Genomic DNA, 21289 nt, shown 5'->3' with positions numbered 1-21289 from the left:
ATCCCTCAGGAAACAATGGATCTTGCTGCTCTGGCCCTGGTGCCTCAGGTCATCTTGCAGCAGTGAAGTCCCAACCCAGCTAGTGGAGAAATACAGCCCAGAAGCACCACCGATGCTGGAGACAGAGGCTGTAAGCCTGTTTGCAGGTGATTTCTCAGCCATTCCCCCATAAAAGAGGCTGTAGAAGTGTCCCACTCTCACCTATGTTCTGCAGCCTCCAGCTCAGAGAAGGTTGAGCCCCTGGTCTGCTCCAGTTTGGGGTGTCCCAAGTTTTGTGGGAACCCTGACTACTCCTCACAGTAGGATGCTGCCCTTTCCCTGCCCCTTGCAGCAGGGCCACCCACTATCTCTGAAGTCTGGGAAGCCACAGGAGGCTGGTGGGGAAGGTAAATAAACTGCCAACCCTTGGTGATTTGTGGCTAAATGAACAGTTGAAGTCACCAGTGAGCAGCCTAGGTTCCGTTAACCAACCAGGTAATGAGTCTTAATCAGCACCCAGCAGTGGGAGCTGAGCCCAGCCTGTGTCAGACCTGGCACAGCCAGCCCCAGGGTCCCAAGCTGCTTGGTGCTGTCCCCTCTGTGCCTGCTCTGGAGAGCAGAGCAGCCATCCACAGTCTCCCTCAGAGATGCTCACAGGGGTCCTTATATGTCTTTATGGTTCTGTCCCTGCTCTGGTGATGGCAGGAGACAAGTGTCAGGCAAGCTGCTGAAGCCACTTCCCTGTCTGCTTCCAGGGCTGCTGTGCTTAGCTGCTGGTATGCCCTGTCCCTGCCTGTCCCCCACCCTATGTGGGTCTACCTGCTTCTGCCCATCCCAGGGCCTTCCGAAACAGCCACATGCTCTGGAGGACTTCTCCATCCTGTCACATCAGCGGCTCCATCAAGCAGGCAGAGATCTGTCCTGAAAGGCAGAAACTCCTATGCCTCCATCCCCTGCCACTGTATGGGCTCAGAGGGGTACACACCTCCCTCTCCTCTGAGCCCCATGTACCTGCCCAAGTGAAGGGGTTAACAGGCAAAGCAAACATAGCTCAAGCCCTCCTAGTCAAGCCTGCAGGGATTTCTGAGCAGCTGTTTATTTGGCCAAGCAATTTCTCAAATAAGCAGCCCCATCTCTGATGGGACATGGCAAGGCTGAGCAGAAAAATCATGTTAACAGCTCCCATCCTGGAGCCAGGGGATGGCAAATCTACATGGGAAGGCTTGCAGGACAGGGAGGGCCCTTGCCTCCAGCAGAAACAGCCAGGGCAGTTCTGAAGTGTCACATCTGATCCCAGCACACAACCACCATGAAGGGCTGGAGCACAAGCATCCTACAGGATCAGGCCATACAGCTGCAGGGGAACAGGCAGGGGATGTCCTAGGGCTCCCCGTTATTAGCTGTTGGCTCAGCTTCCTGGAGCACAGTGATGTGCTACAGAGGTGATCTGCACAGGGACAGATGGCTTGTCCCATTGTAAACACATGGCTTGAACAGACAGGCACACACAGCTCAGATCCGTTTGTTGCAAGGACCCAGGGCCTGACTGCTACATCTGCAGTCCCATCAGTCCCTGATACCTTTCTCCTTCAATCCTGAAACACCATGAGCCCACAGCAGCCGCCCAGAGACCTCCTCTGTCCTACTGCCTCCCACATCAGCTCAGGCAGCACCAGAGCTTTTCCTCACTGTCTGTTCTCACCCCAGGGGACAGGCTAAACAGACAACATCTCCCATTGCTCAGAATCATCCAGGAAAGCAGAGAAGCGACTGAATACACAGCATCCTTCCAGCTGCTTCCCTATGCCTCTGTTCCCACTGCTCTCGCCCACCACACCAGCACATCATGTCCGGTGACACACATTCCTGGCACAGCCAGGCTCTCTTCTCCCAACACCCCCATTTCTGGGTGCACCAGGGGATCCCCCATCTCTGCTTTTTCCTGTCAGCTCCAGGATCTTCTGGTTTTGCTTTGAGACTTGTCCTAAGGCCAGAGCTTCTCCCTGGAAGAGAAGTGAGCCAGAGCTCAGCTCTTGAGAGGTTGGTGGGACAGTGCAGGGATGGGTGCAAGGTGACTTCCTCCACCCGCACCCCACACACACTCCACAACACAGCCTCACCTTTTCCCTGTTAATGGCCTTTCCATGGAGTCAGCTCCTAACCTGCTCCCAGGGTGACTGGATAAATCAGCTGCTCCTCCCAGGACCTTGGGCTCTAATTAATGTCAGCTCATTAACAAGATAACGGCCATTTATTACCCTGTCTCCCTGGCTGCTGATTAACCCCTTCCCAAGGTGGGGGTAGGGGGTGGTGAAACTGTGTGACAGGGATGGTGGGAGCGGGTGATGCCTCTGCAGTGAGACCCAGAGACACCTCAATAAGAATGGGACAGATAGAAGGACATGCAAGCAGGGCTGCAGAAGAGCCTGAACAAGGGACGGATGGGAAAAGGAAGGGTCGGGACATTTGGGTTTTCTTCCTAGTGGTATGGTAAGGGCTTGGTGGATTAGTTTTGAAGGAGCTGCCAAGACTCATGGGCTCCTGCTGGGTTGTCTCTGTGGCCTTCAGTGCATCTCTATGCCTCAGTGTCCCCACGTGTCCCTACCCCAGCCCATGGGGGACAGCACAAGCTTGTCTCTCAGTCCTTGTTTTGAGGAGCTGCCCCACAGCTAGTGGGAACCCACCAGCATGTCCTTATCTCTAGAGGCAAAACCAGCCCCAGCATCATGTTCCCAGGCACTGCCTACACCACAGACCAGTGGGGCAGGATGATCCTCCTGGGGCAAGAGGGAGCCTTTGCCTTGTCCTTGCCCTGGGTATGGAGGGCAGGAGCCAGAGGGCTGGGGTGGGCACAGTGCCGCAGCCTGGCAGTAGAGCACCAGGCTGCAGCAGCTAATGCTCTCCATGCATCAATCACGCTGCTCCGTGGTTCCCTATTAGAGGGAGCAGTGGCTGGTTAATCAGGCTGAGGGCTTCGGCTCGTTAAGCTGACACCGTCGTTGTGAGAGTGAGACATGGGGGCACGCAAGGTGCCACTTATTTATTTTCTTCTTTCCCAGGGAATATATTAAACAAATTAAATTCCTGGAGCATTGGGTCAGCACAGCCAGCTCTGTGCCTGCCCCAGCTCCGCACAGCTCAGCTGTGGGGAGGGCACTGAGCTCCCCAGCCTGCAGCAAGCCCCTGGCAATGCTGCAGGGCCCTGGCTGTCCCCCGTGCCTCCACAGCACCCCTATTTCCTTCCCTAGGCTGTACTGTGAGCACGGCCACTTGGCAGTGCTGTGATCAGGAGGGCAGGAGATCTTGCAGGAAATGCAGGCCATGATTTTGCACGGAGAGGTACCCCGGGAAACCTGCCTGCTGCTCCTGAATGGGTTTCCTTGGCCCTGCAGAGGGGAGCTGTGGTGTGCTCCAGTGCTTTCAGGGCATTTTATAGTGCTGCCTGCCCCAGAGAGAGCCAGGGGCTGGTTTCAGCCATAGCACCAAGCTTTTTTCTTTGCAGTATGGTATTGGGACATCTGGGGTGGTGGCAGGGTGGCACTGCAAGGTCCCTCTAGCAAGCAGGAGTGCTAGGAGGGAGTGACCTTATTCTCTGTGAAAACTGAGCCTCCATCACAGGACTCCAGGATCTGGGGATTTAGGAAAAAACCACTGTGTATCCCAAGAACAGCTTTCAAACCTCAAGCATTGACATTGCTGGCATTGGCCCCAAATCACGCAGAGCCAGGAGAACAAGAGTCTTTGCTGAAGCATTCCCCTGCGCTGAACCCTTTGCCTGCTGCAGCAACAGTCACCCCCTTCAAAGCCAAGTGCTGCCCCTGCTCAAACCCCTTGAGGGCTGGGATGCCTTTCCTTGCTGCCAGGCTGCTCTGCTCCATCCCAGTACCAGCTGGGATTCAGTCCTGCTCTCTGATGGGTTAAGTGACAAAGACGGATGGAAACTTGCTGCAAATCAGTCACTAGTCCATGGAGTTGTTTATTTATTGACCATTTGCAACTCTATCCTTTATCATCACCTTTTCCTTCCCTATTCTTCAGCAAAGTCAGTGGCAGCCTGTTCTGCTTCACTGTCCCACCCCATCCCATCTTGTCATCCCCACCCCTTCACAGATCCCGGTCCCTTCCACTCAGTCCTTCAAGTGCCTCTTCATTTCAGGAAAGGACCCACCTTTAGCTGGTGGAAGGGTGACTCCCTGGAGGTTAGTGAGGAATTAGAGATAATTTAATTTACCTCCCTGTTCGGGAACTTTGATGAGCTGAAAGGCCTCTTGTCAGGCAGCGAATCCATCTTCCTCCAGCCTTACATCAGATTTCATTCACTAATTAGAAACTCCTGCCCCAGAGCGTGCTGCCCCCGCCCCAGCCACCCCTTCTCCCCACCAGCACCATTATGAAAATAAATCGTTCCATTAGCCACATTGTTGTGGCTGTGGGGCCCCGGCCGGGAGTTATTAGAGCAGGAAGGAGGGCGTTGGATTGAGACAAATGATTTATTGAGGAAAAGGACCCTGATTAGATTCTTACTCGTCCCCTGCACACGGTCACATGCTCACACACCCCTATCCTGACATCACGGGCACCTCAGAGCCACTGGTGGAAGTCAGGGCCAGATGCTGCTGGGTTTCCCTTGGGGTCATATCCTGCTGGCTGCTCCCGGGGTGCTGGGAGACCCTGTCTTGCACTGGGACAATGTACGAGGTAATGGCTGCTGCCTGCTGCCAGACCCCCGTGCATGGTCCCCAGCCACCTCTCCATCGTACAGAGTGGGGGGGAGCATGAGCATCACCTCTGCTCTGGCTATCCTGCAGCTGGGGAGGGGTTATGGGAAGGGAAAGGTGGGCTTCAGTGTATTAGCTCTATACCCCACACAGTGGGAGAGGGAGCTAGACAGTGCTGGAGTGGGAGGGTTTGCAGGGCTCACCCTGGGAGAGGGGAAATGGTGTCAGCCCCCTTTGTGGGTCCAGAGGGCTGTTTGCCCTGGAGACATGGGGCAGGCATGGCTGCAGCAGTGGGCACTGCCCCCGGTGCCCGTGTCCCATGGTCCTCACAGGGCCCATGCTGCCACCATGGGCCATGCACATGAACCCGGCCTCTGCCAGGAAGGGACAGAGATCAGGGACACCTGGGTGCTCTAGAGGCTGCCTGGGTTATAACGTATCCTGGCTGGAAAGAGATAGTTTGCGGGATTGGATGGCAATGCTGAGAGCTGGGGAATATCCAGGCATGACCGGTGAGGTGATGGGCATGTGTCTGTCAAGGGGATAAAGTTATGTGTAAGGGGTGGATGCCTGTCTGTCAGCATCTGTACAGGCACAGAGGGCTGTGATGTGAGTCCTTGAGGCCCCTGCTTGCTGAAGCCCCTCCAGCCCCCCCCGGGCGAAGCTGCCAAGGGCAGGCAGGGAGGCTCTGCGGAGGAGCAGACAGCTCCTGCATTTGGAGGGAGCTGTCCTCACACGGGTGCCATGGCTGAGAGAGGGGCAGGAGAGGGCTCGGGCCAGGGGGAGGTGGTGGAGGCATTTGGGGCACAGGATGGGCTCCGCAGTCAATACCATGCATCACGCACGCTCCCGGGGCTCCTGTGGGCTCATGCCCCCGGAGAAGCAGCACTCTGAAAAGCCATTAAGCTAAATTAAGCTAATGCGAGTGAGAAGCGGATACTGGCTGCCAGCGTGCGGGGCCAAGCAGGGCTACGGAGCTTCCTTCCTCTGGGCTTTTTTGGGGGGCAGCGATGGGTCTGTCTGCCCTCTCTGGGAGGAGGATTCCCACAACCTGCTGTTGCATGCAGGCCCAGATGTTTCGGGGTGTATCCCCATCACCGTCACGCCCTAGGCCATGGGGATCTGGTTAGACCCAGAGCGCCCTGGTGATGGGCACAAACCTTCTCCTTTCCCGGGGATATTCCCTGCACCACGGGGAATGTTTAACCTTGGAGTCCCGCAGGATGCCCTCCCTGCCGTTGCTTCCTGCCCGCGCCCTGCTGAGGTGCCGTTCCCCATGAAGAGGAGATGCTTTCGGGGTGCTCCGCTCCCCGAGCCCCCCCCCCCGCCTCCATTGCCAGCGGGGCTGTTGGGCGCTGCCACGGCAGAAGGCCACGGGGCGAGGGACAGACGGGAGAGGCGGGGACGGGAACAAGTGTCCCCCCTTGTTAACAGCGCCGGACCCTGTAGCCTTTTCAAGGCTCTGAATAGGGGGTGGTACTTCTCCGCCCCTGAATTTGGGGCCGGGGGTGTGCTGGCGCTGGCTTAACAAGCTCAGACAGGGCTAGAGGGATGGCGGGGAGGACACGCTACCCCAGATGGGAGCATGTGGGGGGTTTCTCCTGCGCCACATGCCCTTCCTCTCCCTCCCGCCTACCATTGACATGGTAATGAAGACAAAATGATGGAGAGACATCCATTGTGGTACCCTCCAGCCCGGCCCGTCTGCCGGCCACCCACCAGCATCTCCATCCATCATCACACAGCCGGAACTCCGGTGGGACCCCTCCACTCGGGACTGGCATCCTGGGAGATGGGGCTGCTTCAGGTGCCCGCGAGCAGAGGGGCAACCCTCAGGCTGCCTTGGTTCTCCTGGGGCTGAGTGACACGAAAGAGGGGGACATCCACAGAAGAAAGAGCCCCATCATAAAGTCCTGTCTGTCAGCTGGACATGATTTTGTCCTCACCATTCTTACCATGGGAATTTATAGGTCTAGGAGGGGAGTTATTATGGCTTCAGAAAGACCCAAAAATCTTTATGGGTGTTCTCCCTTTCTCTCACTGCCCTGGGAACAGCCAGCGAACAGAGCTTTCCCTGCTTCCACCCAAAAGCTGTCCCCCAGTACTCTGCAGCATCCTCCTAATGGGTCAACAAGTTGTTCCACATACTCACTGATACCCTAAAAACCTGGGCCTGGAGATGGGCTGCCCACAGCACCACAGGGTTCCTCAAAGGGCACATCCACTCCCTGTGCATCCCCTGCCTGCAGCTCCCCATGCCTGTGACAGCAGCCTGATTGAAATTTCACTCCATAACGCGCCTCTCAAAAGCCTGACCTCGTGGCCCCCCCGGGGACCAATTTGTCCTTCTCTGTAATAAGAACCTAATTAAATTAGCTCAGTCGCCTCGCAGAGCCCTTAAATTAACCATGGTGATGAGGGCCCTTGCTGACAGCCTGCTGCCGAATTGCTCTACACTCACCATGCCATGGGGTCCAGGGAAAGCCCTGGAGGGACTGTGGTCCCAAGGGAGAGACCAAGGCAAGGCAGCTTGGAAATGGGGCAAGGGGTGCACAGAGGGGTGTTTGGGTAGGGCAGGTATGTGGGGTGCTGGCTGGTGGTCTTCCCTTCTGCTGGTGTGGAGGTGGGGTGGAGGGGGACTGGGCTGGCAAGGGGACAGAGCCAGCAATGATGAGCACTAGTGACATGGGAAACCCAGTGTACAGGATAGGAGTCCACCTTCTCCAGAAGCACTGGGCTAGGAGGTGGTGTAGGGATGGAGATGGTGGGGAAGGCTGTCCCAGCGTGGCCAGGCATGTGGGTGATGGGCCCAGACTGGGATGCAGAAGTGCCCCTGCCAGTCCCACAGTGGCTGTCCCTCCCACATCCTGCCCCACTTGCCTAAGTTTATAGGTGGCTCCAGTGACAGCTTTGTCCCATGTAGGTCTCTGGCTGCCCACCTCTCCTGGGTACAGGGGAGGTGGGAGGAAGAGCTCACCCTTGCTGTTGGAAGCATTGAGCAGCCAAATATTGCTCTTGGAAAAGCACAAGATGCCTCTAGCCCTGCCTGCCCTGTTTATGATGGGCAGTGAGCACTCCCCATCCCTGCCTCACTCCCCACACCAGAGCTTGAAATGCCTGCCTGGGAGATGATGGATTTATTTGGCCATGTCCCCGACCAGGAAAGTTACATCCAGTGAAGAGACAAAAAACACATCTGCAGTTGGCCATGCTCGCACTCTCTTACTTTGCCCTGGACATCGATCACCAAAAAACTGCGCTTTAAAATAATCTTTAAATAATTTCTGCTTTTTGTTAAAAAAAAAAAAAATCATCCCCCAACCAAACAGCTTCACACACACACCCCCCCGGCTCCCGTCTCACCTGCACGTGCCCACACTGCCTCCCATCCATGGCACATACAAACAGCAGGTCAATAAATAAAGACGTGTGATGCTGCAGGGGGAGCACAGGCCACAGCCCCCCCAAAGACCCTTCACCTCCGCTAATGTGGAGCCAGGGGAGGCTGAGACTCTAGACAGGAGTTTGAGGGGGGAAGCGTGGCTACAGCTCCAACAAATTCCCCCCAGGTCCCGGGAGAGGGTGAGCAGCAATGAGTTACCCTGAGGGTTTCGGGTGCTGGGGGCTCAGAGAGGATGGGCCAGGCGCGGTTTGGAGCTTGAGGAATGGTTTAGCTTTGGGGTGGGAAAGGCATGCCTGTGGGTTCAGCCAGCTCAGGGCAGGAGGCAGGGAGGTAAGGGAGGGAGCGCTTTTCTCCCATGATGCTTTTCTTTCCCACATCTGGCTGCAGCCCCAGCTCTCCCTACCAGTGAGTGCCCATGCCTGGCTGATACCTGCACTTTCCTGCCCACACCCCTGCCTCTGCAGCCCCCTCTTGCCAGCTAGAGCACCCCATGAGGTCAAAGCATCCCCATGGGCATGTCTGGCCAGGTGGATACAATACTGGCTTTGAGCAGAGCTTGGGTCCCACTACTGAGTCCCTTGCTCCAGCAGCATTTGTGTCACCAAGTCAGGAGTTTCATGCCTGCCCTTTCAGCCCTGCTGATGCTTGGGCACCCCAGGCACATAAGGACTGGTTTTGGCTGCCCCCCTACATCCATAGTCAGGGCCTAAGGGCAAGGCACAGTTCCAGTACCTGGATCACCCTCTTCCCAGCTTCCATGTTCCAGGGGTGGGAATGGCATCGCCTGCCCTCCTGCCCGGGCTGCCCAGCAAAGGGCCCTGGGGCGCTTCTCCCAAAGCCTTTCCACCGGCTGCAGGCAGGCTACAGCAGGCTGCAGCCAAGGGCTGTCTCCTCTTCCCTCTCCCCCTGGCCTACCAGACCTCCGTCGTTAGCTAATTCTGCACACGCACACATACATCACGCACACACACACAAATAGCAGCATGTGGATCCAGCCAGGGGCAACCCCATGTTCGGGGGGCACCCTTTGTGCCTTCCCCCTGCACCAAAGAACAGGGGGTGAGGAGGGAGTGGTGGGCATGGAGGAGGCACACCAGGCAGCCCCAGTGCTCCCCAACTGGGAGGTGGCTGTGCCCCAAGCAGGCAGGGCTGGAGGCAGCTCCACATGGGCACCCAGCTTTGGGAGGGGGTGCTGGCCCCCACTGAGCCGCCCCGCAGCCACCACCTCCACCAGCAGCACTGGCTGGGGCACACCCTCAGCTCTCCATCTGCGGTACCCCCAGTGGGTGGAAGCTGTCGGGGGGCAAGAGCAGCCTTCCCAGGCGGTAGAGCAGCCCCGAGTACCAGTGCACACCGTCCCCCTGTACCCCTGCCCACCCCACCAGGCTGTGGTAGAGCCGAAGTGGCCAGAAGGCCAGCTGTGCCAGATGTTGCTCCTGCACCAGGGCGAAACACGAGGCCACCACACCATCCACCACCAGCGTCCCATGGCGCGTCAGCGGGGCATAGGCCCCCACATCCCTGTGGTCCCGCACCGCCACCACCTCGGCGGGCTGCAAGCCACCCCCCCCCACCACCACCAGCACAAAGTGTCCGGGGCGCACGCGGCTGGCAAAGGTGGGGCGGAAGCGGGCAGCGGGCGCAGAGGAGTTCTGAGCCACAAAGAGCAGGTGGGTGGGTGTCAGCACCAGGCGCCGTGGTGGCTTCAGCGTCTCGATGACGTGGAAGGAGATGAGGGCACGGGGCTCCTTGTCCAGGAAAGCCAGGAAGTCGCTGTAGGTGGGCCTGCCCGCCTCGTCCATCGCCAGCACCCGCTGGCCCGGGCGCAGGGCCCACAGCGGTGTCCGCACACCATCCTCCAGCGTTGCCAGTGCCCGCCCAGGGAAGCAGCCACCTGTCTTCGCAGCGGCCGAGTGCTCTGCATAGGGAAAGAGAGGACAGGAGGGTTACCTGTCTGACAGAACCCCAGCATCACCCCTCCACGACATACAGAGACCCTCCCAGGCTGCCTGGCTTTGCTCACCTGGGGATAACCCTCCTGTGGCATCACCAGCAATCACGCGTCCCTTACACACCCCCAGCCACTAATCCAGCCTCTCTGGGTGTCTATTCCCCCAGCCACTGTTTCACTGGGGGTGGCAATTGAGGGCTCAAGCCACACACGGCAGCATCTGCTTCGTGCTATGGTGCCAGTTCACTGCTCTGCAGACCTACATCCTGAAACCTGCTTGGCAAGGGGAGCAGGGCACAGCCATAGCCCCAGATGCACAAGGCAGTGTCAGGGGCACCCAAAGCTCAAAAGCAGGGAGGCAGAGCCCTGAGTCAATGTCAGGCTGAGGAGGAGAGTGCTCTGCATGCTCACATCATCCCCATCCCCTGTGGTGCTGTGCCTGGCTACTGCTGGGGAGGATGCTACAACGAAGGGTGCACAGGGTGCAGCACCCTCCCTCAGCACCATGGCACCCCTCCACTCCGCTCTGTAGCCCTGCTCCCTTCTGCCTGCTCACCCCTGCACCACACATGCCAGCCAACCCCCTCTTTGAGCTGCAGGGAGATATTACAGCCTGTGGCCATCATCAGGAAAAAGCCACCAGCTTTCTGGGCAGGGCTTTGCTAGCAGCTGTCACAGGGCAAAGCACCAAAACTCTCTGGACTTGTCCCCTGGGATGGTGTCACAGCTTTCCTACCCCTCCTCAGATGAAAAGATGCAGTAAGGCACCAAGTATCACCAGGGTACCATCCTGGCACTTAGCAAGGGAACCCTGGTTTCCCAAGGAATGTTACTCATCTCCCACAGCAGCCCTGCTCCCCCAAGCCCCAGTAACCCCTATCTTAGCATCTATATGATGTCCTCCCACCGTGTGCTAGGGTCATCTCATCCAGGGTCCTGCTCCTGGCACTGCACACTCCCAGCTTCTAGCTCCCAGCCCCTCCCTTCAGGTCCCTCTCCCAGCTCCCTCATCTAATCCCTGAGTGTCCCCACCCAGATGGCACTGCCTTCCATCACTCCCCAGCTCTGCACAGAGCCAAATCCCAGCCCCCAGGCCCATGAAGAGAAGCATCCATCTCTGGGACAGAATCCTTTTATTGCTCAGATGAGGTGCAGGGTCCGCCCCGTGCCTGCCATGAAGGCCAGGTCCCAAATCCTGCACCCCACATCCCCAGGCAGGCAGCAGAGCTGTGGGGACGGGCTGGCAGGAGGGCAAGAGGGGCACCTGGCAGAAGCAGGGTGCACAGGTGCTGGGCACGGAGGGGTGCAGGGGGGACCCGAGAAGACACAATACATGTAACAGGCCACGCAGCCATCCGTACAAAAATAAAAGCCATTTACTAAGAGGCAGGGGCAGCCCAGCTGCCCCTTGTACACAGCTCTGGGGGGTGGTCGTGATATGCACCGCACAGCCTCCACCACACACTCCTGGGCTCCCCATGGCCTCGAGGATAAATACAGTAGACTCAGAGCCCCAAGGAATTACTGTGCAGCGAGGGGGCTGTGGCCAGCCTTCAGAAGCCCTCCAGGGCCTCAGGGCCCCAGTCTGCTCCCTGGGTCACAGCATCCCTCTTCGGTTGGTCCCAGCATTCAAGAGCCTCTGTCCTTCTCCAGGGGCACAGCCCCACTCCTCTGGCCAGCCCCAAGGCTCTGGGGTCATGGTCCTTCCTTCGGAGCCTGGCCCCTCTCCTCCGGCCAGCCCCACAGGGTGCCCTGGGGCACAGAAGCCCTGGTCCTTTTCTCAAGCTTCGTCCCTCTTCTTCGGGGGCGCGTCGTTCCCTCTCTGCGTCGTGATCGCCCCACCTCCATCGCCTGCCAGCGTTTCGCCTGTCCTGGCACCGGCACGGGGGAGCGGGTCAGCGCGGGGGGGCCGGCTGGCGTCTGGGGGGCTCCGGCCGCTGGCCGCGGGCTAGGGCAGCAGGACAGGCACAGTAGTGCGGTGGGAGCCGAGCCCGGCGGCAAGAGACGCGGGGCGACACCGGCATCACCGCGGCACATGGGGGCGCGGGCACGGCTGCGGGCACGTGTGTGCAGACACAGCCCTCTGCCTGTGCAAGTGCTCCGTGTGCCCAGCCTGTTACGACACGGGCACGCCGGCGTCGGGACAGCAGCTCGGCCCCTCCTGGCTGCGGGGGAGCGCGGCTCGGCGCGGCGGGCGCGGTGATGGGCCACTGCTGCCCTCTGCCGCCAGAGCGGCCGCTCCACCGGGACCTGCAGCATCCCTGGCAGGGGCAGCAGCTTCCCCCCAGGCTGGGGGGGCGCCGTGCATCCCACTCAATCCCTTCCCGGCCACGGGCAGGGCCGGCGAGCAGCGCCCCCGTTCACGGCGTGGAGCAAACAGCACCAGCACCCTCACTCCAGTCCAGCTGCCTCTGCCCTCAGCACCCCCAGCTCTCTCCCCTTCCACTGCACAGCAGAGCAGCTGTTCCCAGAGTACCCTGGCCTGTCTCTGACTGGGTGTCCCTGTCCCCGGCCCTGGCCAGTCAGGGCTGGATGGATGCTGCTGTGACAGCAGAAGCCCAAGAGCAGCCAGCAGTGAAGGGCAAGACTGGATGGAGCTGAGCATGGGCAGCTGGGCACTAAGGGACTGCAAGGGCAAAGGCAGAGGAGACAGATGTGATGGGGAAACAGGCTGTGGGAGAATGGGATGTGGGGTGGAAAAAGGAGACGAGGTAGACAGGGTGGGTCAGGGTGCAGGTACATGGGAGTGAGACAGAGAGTTTGCCCCAAGGCCCTGCTGGCCACAGATGCATGACTCACTCCTCAGCTGACTGTCTGCCCCAGATAGGGAAATCACACTGCAAGAGCCAGTGCCCCCCAGGAGCACCCCACACAGCCAGCTGCAACAGCGGGACTGGCCCCTGGCCCTGCTCACTGTCCCCCCCTGCCCCGGGCCTTACCTGACTTGACAGAGCAGTGGATGTGTGCCTTGGACTCATAGTAGACCCAGTCGAAGCCAGCCTCCACGGCCAGGCGAGCCAGCATGCCGTACTTGTTACGATCCCGATCTGAGGTTGTGATGTCGACGGCTCGGCCCTCGTAATGCAGCGACTCCTCCGAGTGGTGCCCGTCCTCATCCCAGCCCTCCGTCACCCGCAGCTTCACCCCTGGCCACTGATTCATGACAGAGATGGCCAGGGAGTTCAAGCGGTCCTTGCAGCGCTGCAGGGCAGAGGGGCAGAGTCAGTAAAAGCTTTTGGGAGTGCAGGGGTTAGCTGCATGGTTGGCAGGTTGCATCCCACCCTGCTTCCAAGAAGCTTCTCTGGGTCCTCAGGCCCTTCAGGGGCTGGTCTAGCAGAGGAAGATGTGAGAACGAGCTGCCGTTTCCATCCCATGCCCTCCAGACTTCCCGCAGTGCCTGATATCCCACTGTTTGATTTCAGCATCTCCCAAGGGTGTGCACCACAACAGGGCACCCATCTCCTCCTCCCTTTCTCCTCCAGTTCCTGGGATGCTGGAAAGCCTTTCAGGCACCACAGCCTGGGCTGGTGTGAAACACCCTTTGCTTGCAGACACCTGCCCTGTGCTAGCATTGCCTCAGGGGCTCCCCGGTAACAGAAGGAGGACTCAGGATCCCCCAGGGAGGTCCCCAGCACTATCTCCAAGCACAAATGAAACAACCTGCCCAGTGCTCAATACTGCTCTGGATGGTCCTCCTCGAGTCCTGAGGCACAAGGACACAGCACTGGGCAGCCTCATACCTTCATCTAGCCGCCGCTTATGTGGGAAATGCCAAACCTGATCAAGAGCTCTGTTGTGCTGGTGCAGAAAGGATGTGGGGTGAAGCCCTCTCCACCTCTCCACACCACAAGGGCTGAAAAGCCAGAGCTAAAGAACTGCAGCAGATCCCAAAAGCCCCACACCTGGTGGCCACAGAGGTCACCCAAGCAAGGCAACAGCCCTGCCTTATATCCCCCCTGTCGCAGTCCTCCCCAGCAGGCAGAGGGATACCAGCCCCAAATGCATGTGCTGCAGCCACCCTGCACTGCCCGCTTCCGCCAGCCACAGCTCCACCTCAGGGAGGAACCAAGCCCCTCCACTCTGGGCTTGGAAAAGTACAGCCCATGCTTCTGGTCCCTTCCCTGCTGCAAAAGGAACGGAGGAGAGCTAAAAAAGATGTAGGAAAAGCAATATGGGAGCTTAAACACAAATCCAGGTGAACGAGTGAGGACTGTGCAGCCTGGAAAGGAGATTCTGGGGGGTCACAGAGAGCACTATAAAAGCAGAGCAAAGGACAGAGCACTCACAGCGAAGTGTGAGGTAGGTCTGGGAAGCAATGAAATGACTGGGCAGCAGCCTAAAAGCCAGCCACTGCAGGGGATAGTTTTGTGTGATACCCAGCTCAGCGCTGGAACTCACCACCACAGGACGTCATGGTGAGACACAGCTACAGCGAGCAGGAACCATGGCTATAAAACCCAATGCTGATTATGCCCCCAGGCTCTGAAATGTCCCAGCACTGTTTCCACAGGGAACTGACCCCCAAAACTGTGAGTCCTCACCCTATGCCCAAGTACTGCTCCAGTCCTGGGGAGGTGGGTGCTGCTGCTCTCAGGGAAGCCCGCTTGTGCTTGTCAGGGTCAGGGCCTCAGGAAGGGCAGTGCCAGGCAGGCCTTTGCCCCACATGGGGCGAAGGAGCACCTCTGCCCTCATCCCACGGCTGCCTGGGTGTGGGGAGATAAGCCAGGAAGGTGTTGGGCAAACAGTTGCCAGGTGAGGGGAGGAGGAGGAAGGAGGGGAGCGACTTTTGTCCCCATCCAACCCCACTTGGTGCCACTTGGCACAAGCAGTTCCCAAGGTCCCTGGACCCATGGGAACAATGCAAAGAGGGGCAGTAAGGGGGTTCAGGGATGGAGGCAGGCAAGGAGTTCCCAATGCCTCCCTATATCCCCCAGCCATCAATTCAGGAGTCCCTCTGCTGCTCCCTTGCCAGCACCCCACTCTGGGCACCCCTCATGCCCTTACTGCCAGCCCGTCTGGCCTCCAGGGGCACCCTGCCTGCACACGAACACCGAGACCCTCCAAGCGCTGTCCCCGTGACAGGGACACTGCCTATCACCAGCTCCTGTGACCCACCTGGGCTGCCTTGACTCCTGCCTGTGCCGATCCCTGCACAGCCCCAGCCCAAGGGTCCCACCTTCCCCTCCTCGCCGCAGGTATCGCTCGGCTGCCGGTCAGCCTGCCCGGCTGGGTGCACAAACCCGAGCTCCGAGCACACTGTCCCCGGGCTGCTGGGCCCGGCGGCTATGCCTGTGCCTTTGGTGGCCAGCAGGTGTCAGAGCACGGACAGGGAGCGCGCAGGGACCGGCGCGGAGCAGGTATCGACGGGAGGGGAGCAGTGAGCCATGAGCAGGTAGCAGGTACCAACGGGCGGGGAGCGGCAGCGAGCAGGCAGCAACGGGGAAGGAACAAGTATCACTGGACAGGGAGCAGGCGGGGACAGGCAGGGACGGTCGGGGAGATAGCAGGTACTAACGGGTGGGGAGCAGGCACGGGTGCACAGGGCAGCAGTGGACAAGGAGCAGGCAGGGATGTGAACGGGTAGCTATGAGGAGGGAGCAGGCAGGGATGAGCAGTGGTAAACAGGGAGCAGGCAGTGATAGGTAAGGACAAGCAGGCAGGATGGGTAGGGAGCAGGTACAGGAGGCAGAGAGAAGACAACAGGGAAGGGTAGACAGAGATGGGCAAGGAGCAGGTAAAAATGGGCAGGGAGCAGGCATGGCCAGCAGAGAGCAGGCACAGATGGCAGGGAACAAGTAGGGACGGGCACTACCTGCCCAAGGGCTCTGCTGCCTGCACAGACAGGTAGGCAGGGACCTATAAAGCCATGGTCATGGGCTGTCTGCAGGCTCTGTGCTTGCTGGGGGCTACAGGGAGAGCCCACCTCCTCCCCACACAGAGCCCAGAGGGCCTAGAGCATCCTCGGGAACCAGGGTGACCATGCTTGCCTGAGTGGCATGGTCTCACTCCTGCCTGGGAGTGAACACAAGATCTCGCAAGGTGACAGCAAAGATGTGGAAATGCTGCCATGGCCCACGGGCCCCGTAGGGCCCAGGCTGGAGAGGGATGTCTGAGCTCAGCAGTGTGGCACTGACCCCTGGCCATGGCTCACCAGCCCCAGCGCTGCTCTGGTGCCCAGCCGGGAGGAATACACCCATGCAACAGGCACACAGCAGGGTTTGGGGTGAAGGCGGGTGGTGACTTTGTGTAAGAGGGGGCACAGCTTGTCCCTGTAGTGGCACCCTCATGCCACATGCAGGGTGGGGCTCTGTGCCACGACACTGAGCTGTGTGGTTCTGTGCTGTTCCATGCACATCATGGTGGAGACCTTGGGGATGTTAGGCTGGGATGATCAGAGATGTTCTCCCCACTGACCAACATTGGTATCTACTTTCTTGTGTCCAGACTGGGAACAGGCTCATGTCTTATGGAGGAAGTTAAACCCCTTTAGGGAACGCAGCAGGTTTGGAAGGAAGGGCACAGCTTCAAGACAGGGCACCATCAGCAGGGACCCCAGGGCCATGTGAGCAGAGATACACAGGACACCCAGGTGTAACCACAGCCTCAGCAGAGGGGTTGTGAATAGAGTGTGTCTGGCTACAGCTACCCGATGTCCAGAGCCTGGTCAAGAGAAGAGGGGTTCCACTAGCATCTCCCCCCAAGGTGAGATTTCTCCCAAAGTAAGCTTAGAGTCCTATCCCAAGGTCTCCATGACAAATTCCTCACCACTGCAAGGATGGTCTCCATAGCAGCTGAGCTAGCACTGCCTGCAAAGGGTGATGGCTGGGGTAGGGAGAGGCTGGGACTCCATGGGGGCAGGGGACCCAGGACATTCCTGGGCCAAGCTGCCAGGGAGAGGTGAGGCGGGCTCTGCCTCCAGCCTTATCGCAGCACCTCCGAGTGGGACCAGCGAGAGCAAACACACTGGAATTCTTGAGGAAGATGAAACGATAAAGCAAAGGCGGGCAGAGAGCAGCACTACCCCCCAAAGCAGGCGGCATCTTCCGGCTGCCTGGGACACCCAGACCCTTGGACTTGGGGAAAGAAAACAGGTTTGAAGTGAGTCAACAGCAGTAAAAGCCAGTGCACTGGGGGAAGGGACAAGAAGTTGGGTCAATGGCCTTTCCAAACCATAGCAACACAGGCCATGGTGCCAAAGCTGGAAGTTCCATGTCTGGGAGCATCTCCCACAGCCAGGAGCAACAGACAAGCTCAGACAGCTGAGGGATGGCAGCAAGCTGCCAGAAGTCATGCCACCTCCACAGCAATGGGGACAATTTCCTGCAAGTCTGCCTAAAGCACTATGGTACCCATCAATGCATGGATGTGTGGTGGCCAGGGACCCTGCTGGGTAAGAGCCCTCATTTGGGCACCCCAAGAAGACCAGGGAGCTTCCAAAGGCATCGGGACAGCAGGAAGTGTAGCAGGTGGGGCATGGGGCCCTCCCTTTCCCAGGGATGCATCTCCCAGGGATGCAGACACTGGCTGCATTAGGGCAGGTGGTGGGAGCACTCTCAAGAGCAAACTCAGTCTGAAGCACTTTCCTGCCTCCAGCTCAAGCAACACTATGTCACCCACTTTCCCGATGCATGGAGCAGCGGAGCTCACTGCTTCAAGTATCCCTGAATCTGTTCCCCAGGGGATGCAGACTCCAGCCCAGCACCAGGGCTCCAGGCACCAGCAACTTCAACTTCTACAACTCCCCAAGCTTGGTGCTGCCTCACAGGGATCCTGGTCCCTCTGCTGCAGTCCCTAACATAAGAACCACTCCGGAGTGTGGCCCCTGCCACAGGACCTGCCCCCGGGGCACATGGGGTTGCAGAGCTGTCAAACCAGCACCCAAACAGCTTCTCCTCCCACTGTTACCAGCACCTGGGTCAGAAACCATGGCCAGAGCCCTGCTCAGTGCCCACTACCACAGCTCACCCAGCCATCAGTCCTGCACCGGGGATGCAGCGGTCAGCAGGGTGGCCCTGGCTCCCATCCGCCTCCCCCGGGAGCTCACTCAGGCTGTAACCCAGTGCTGAGGCTGGTGGCCAGGTTTCTTAGCAAGGCCGTGCGGCTCCTTATCTGCATTCCTGAAACCCTCAGGCATTCTCCTGGCAATATTAAAACACAGAGTAACCTTCATCCAGCATCATCCCCCCTTCCACTGCTGTCCTTTGTCCCCCCCACTTCTCCTTCTCACTGGCCCAGAACACTTGCAAACTGACTACAACAGGGCATTTGCTGTAACAGGTTGTTCCTGTCCCCGACAGCAGCAAGCAGCCCGCATCGAGCACCTCTCACAATCCCACCCGAGACACACGGGCGGAGGGGGCACGGAGGCACGGCACTGGGTTTCAGCGGTCCAAGGTCAGCAAGGGCGCTCCGGGAGCCCAGCTTGCGGCTCTGCCTCCTGCCCTCCCTGCCAGCACACCGGGCTCTGCCCCGTCCCTCGGCTGCAGCGGGCAGGCTGCCTGCTCTGCCGGCCGGCACGCAAGTACGAGGGAGAGGGCAGGGTGGGTGCAGTGGGGCAGGGTGCTACCGGATCGGGAACAGAGCGGCATGGCGTGGGATGCACCAGGGCAGGCTGCTGCCAGCTTGGAGGGCAGGGCGCTACCAGCTCGGGGGACCAGGGGACATGAGTTGTAGCACAGCCGGGCAAGGTGCTCCCAACTCCGGAGGCACAAGGGCACACTTCGGGGTGCAGCAGGCATGGGTGCCACAGGATCCGAGGGTCAGCGGGGCAGGGTGCTGCCGGCTCCGGGAGCAGCGTGCTGCCAGCTCCGGGTCCGACGCGCTCAGCCCAGCCGAAGGGGCAGAGGTTTGCAGCGCCCGGCGAATGGAGATGCCCACGCTCCGCAGCCTACAGCCAGGGTCGGGTACCAGAATGCCCGAGGCAGGACGGGGAAGCCGCAGCGCCGGGTCCCCCGCTGCTGGCCGCGCTGCCCCAGGGGAGCGGAGCGCAGGGCGCTCCCTAGTAGCCCCGGTGCCCGCCGATGCCCGACGCGGGGGTCGAAGCGGGCGGCGGCGGGACCGTACCTGGGTCATGAGCCGGTCGGCGCCGGTGTTCTCCTCGTCCTTGAAGATGATGTCGGGGTTGTAGTTGGGCGTCAGCTCCTTGAAGCGCTCCGAGTTGCGCGCGATCTTGCCCTCGTAGCGGCCGCTGGCCCCCAGCGTTTTCTCGGGGACGTTGGGGCTGAACTGCTTGTATGCGAGCGGGATGAGCTTGCGGGGCGGGCGGCGGCGGCTGCCCACCACCCTGCCCGGCCCGCAGCCGCGCACGGCCGGCGCCAGCAGCAGCGCGTACCCGCTCAGCAGCAGCAGCAGCCGCGCCGGCTTCATGGCGAGCCCGGCGGCCCCGGGGCGGCAAGGGGGACCGGCGGCTCCGAGGGCCCCGCTAGGCTCTGCCGCCGCTCCCTCCGCCCGCCCCGGGGCTCCCCATGCGGCGCGCAGCCGGCGGCGGGCAGGTGCCGGTGCCGGTAGCGGCAGCGGCGGGGTGCGGCGGCTGCCCGGCGCGGGTGCGCTCTGGCTGCCCGGTGCGGCGAGCTGGCGTCGGCCCGCTCTGAGCTGCCGTGGCCCGGCAGCGGCAATAAATAGCGAAGGGCCGTTTGTTTTGGCAGGCGAGCGGGCGTTTGCGGGCCGCGGGGCTCGGCGCTGCTGGAGCCCCCCGCGGTTTGCGCCCCGGCGGTCAGCGTGGCGGGGCTAGAGCCGGAGCCGGAGCCACCGCTGCCTGAGCTCCTCGAGCAGGAGTGAGAGGGGAAATTGAAGAGATCCGGGACCGGGAACCGCCAGGACCGCACCCTGCCCGTGTCCCAGCCTCCCAGCGCCCTCCCTCTCTCGCCTCCTCCCCGCGGAACCTGCCCCGGGCCGCTGCAGCCTCCTCCCCCCCCGGCCGAGCCCCGCGGCCCGCAGCCCGCAGCCCACCCCGCCGGGGGTGTCCGCCGCCACCTGCCCCCAGGGACAGTCCCACTGCCGCCCCGAGGCGCGCCGGCCCCGCCGCACACCGCACACCCCCTTCACCCGGGAAGTCCCGCGGGGTCTCCCCCGTGGTGGCGTGGGCTCGGGGTGGCACCCCGGGGCTCCGGCCCCTGCCGCGCCGCCTGCTCGCCAGGGGCCCGGGCCTGCGGGCAGGGATCAAACAGAGCAGGGAGGCAGCTGGTTGAAATTTAACCACAATATTCTCGCTCCCCATTGTTTCCAGGGAGGCCCGATATTTCCACAACAGGATTATGGCATCTGATTAACTCGCTGAGACAACAATGAGGGGCTGGGATGGGCTTCCCCTTCTAGCTGCCAAAAGGGGAAAGTAAATACAACACCCTGATTTCAGGAGCGAGGGCTTGCTGGGCCCCCCTGGTTCTCCCCAAGCTGTGTGCTGGGGAGGGGTCCAGCATGGCTCTGCTTGCACCCTCTCGCTCCCTAGCACCTTCCCAGGTGAGATAGTGCCTTGGGATGCCCGCGTGCACACAACTCTCTCAGGGATGTCCCCTTGGTATTGCTTCAGTGGGGACAGGGCACAGGTCACTCCCAGGGATACACAGAGGCCAGGCTGAAACAGTCTGGCCAGGCGTCCACCTCTGGCTGCAAGGCTGTGCTGGCTGCAGCAGCACCAGGCAGCCTGGGCAAGAGGGATGCAGGGAGGAGAGCTATCAGCACCCACAGCTTAGGATGCTACTATCCAGTGGCTCCAGTGGACCATTTCCTTTGCAGGAGCTGCAAGCAAAGTGCAGTTGGCCAGAGGTGTCTCTATCAAGTTTTCATACTCAGCAGCTACACTCCATCAGGTTTTTGTACTTGTTTTGGGCCACACAGTGCCCAGAGCCACTGTGAAGGCTGGTGAGGAGCAGAAGGGTCTGGCCAGCAGCCCCAGGCCACCTCACTTCCACATCTCTTCAGCTGTTCAGTGGAGCATCCTGAGGGCATCAGCAGAGAGAGCAGAGGGGACGTCTCACAGCAGTGCTCCCCATCCCTGTCCCTGGCTTCCCAGCGCTACAGAAGGGACACAGCTTTCTGTGCATCACTGGCACAGGAAAATTGGAGCCCGGGCTAGGTCTGCAGGGTCCTCATGTGCTCCGTGCTCTATATTCCCACCAAAGCAAAGAGACCAGCTTCCCACTGTGCTTGCTCATCACTGCCACAAGGGAGTGGGGAACAGGTTTACCTGGGATGGTGCTGGGTCCGGGGAGTGCAGCACATCCCTAGGGAGAAGTGCCC

General features: G+C 60.2%; 1 protein-coding gene across 1 annotated transcript; it reads right to left on the bottom strand.

Annotated features, from left to right (window-relative positions):
• Positions 1-9356: 9356 nt before the first annotated feature.
• Positions 9357-19417, bottom strand: IHH (Indian hedgehog signaling molecule; the record flags this gene model as incomplete). Its single annotated transcript, XM_080620896.1, has 3 exons — positions 9357-10018; positions 12991-13252; positions 19115-19417. The coding sequence occupies 3 exons, from the start codon at positions 19415-19417 to the stop codon at positions 9357-9359; spliced, it is 1227 nt and encodes a 408-aa protein (XP_080477022.1).
• Positions 19418-21289: the final 1872 nt, after the last annotated feature.

Source organism: Psittacula echo (assembly GCF_963264785.1).
Source record: "Psittacula echo genome assembly, chromosome: 6".
NCBI classification, from domain to species: domain Eukaryota; kingdom Metazoa; phylum Chordata; class Aves; order Psittaciformes; family Psittacidae; genus Psittacula; species Psittacula echo.
The sequence above is the reverse complement of the archived record's forward strand: the minus strand, read 5'-3'. Positions and strand labels throughout refer to the sequence as shown.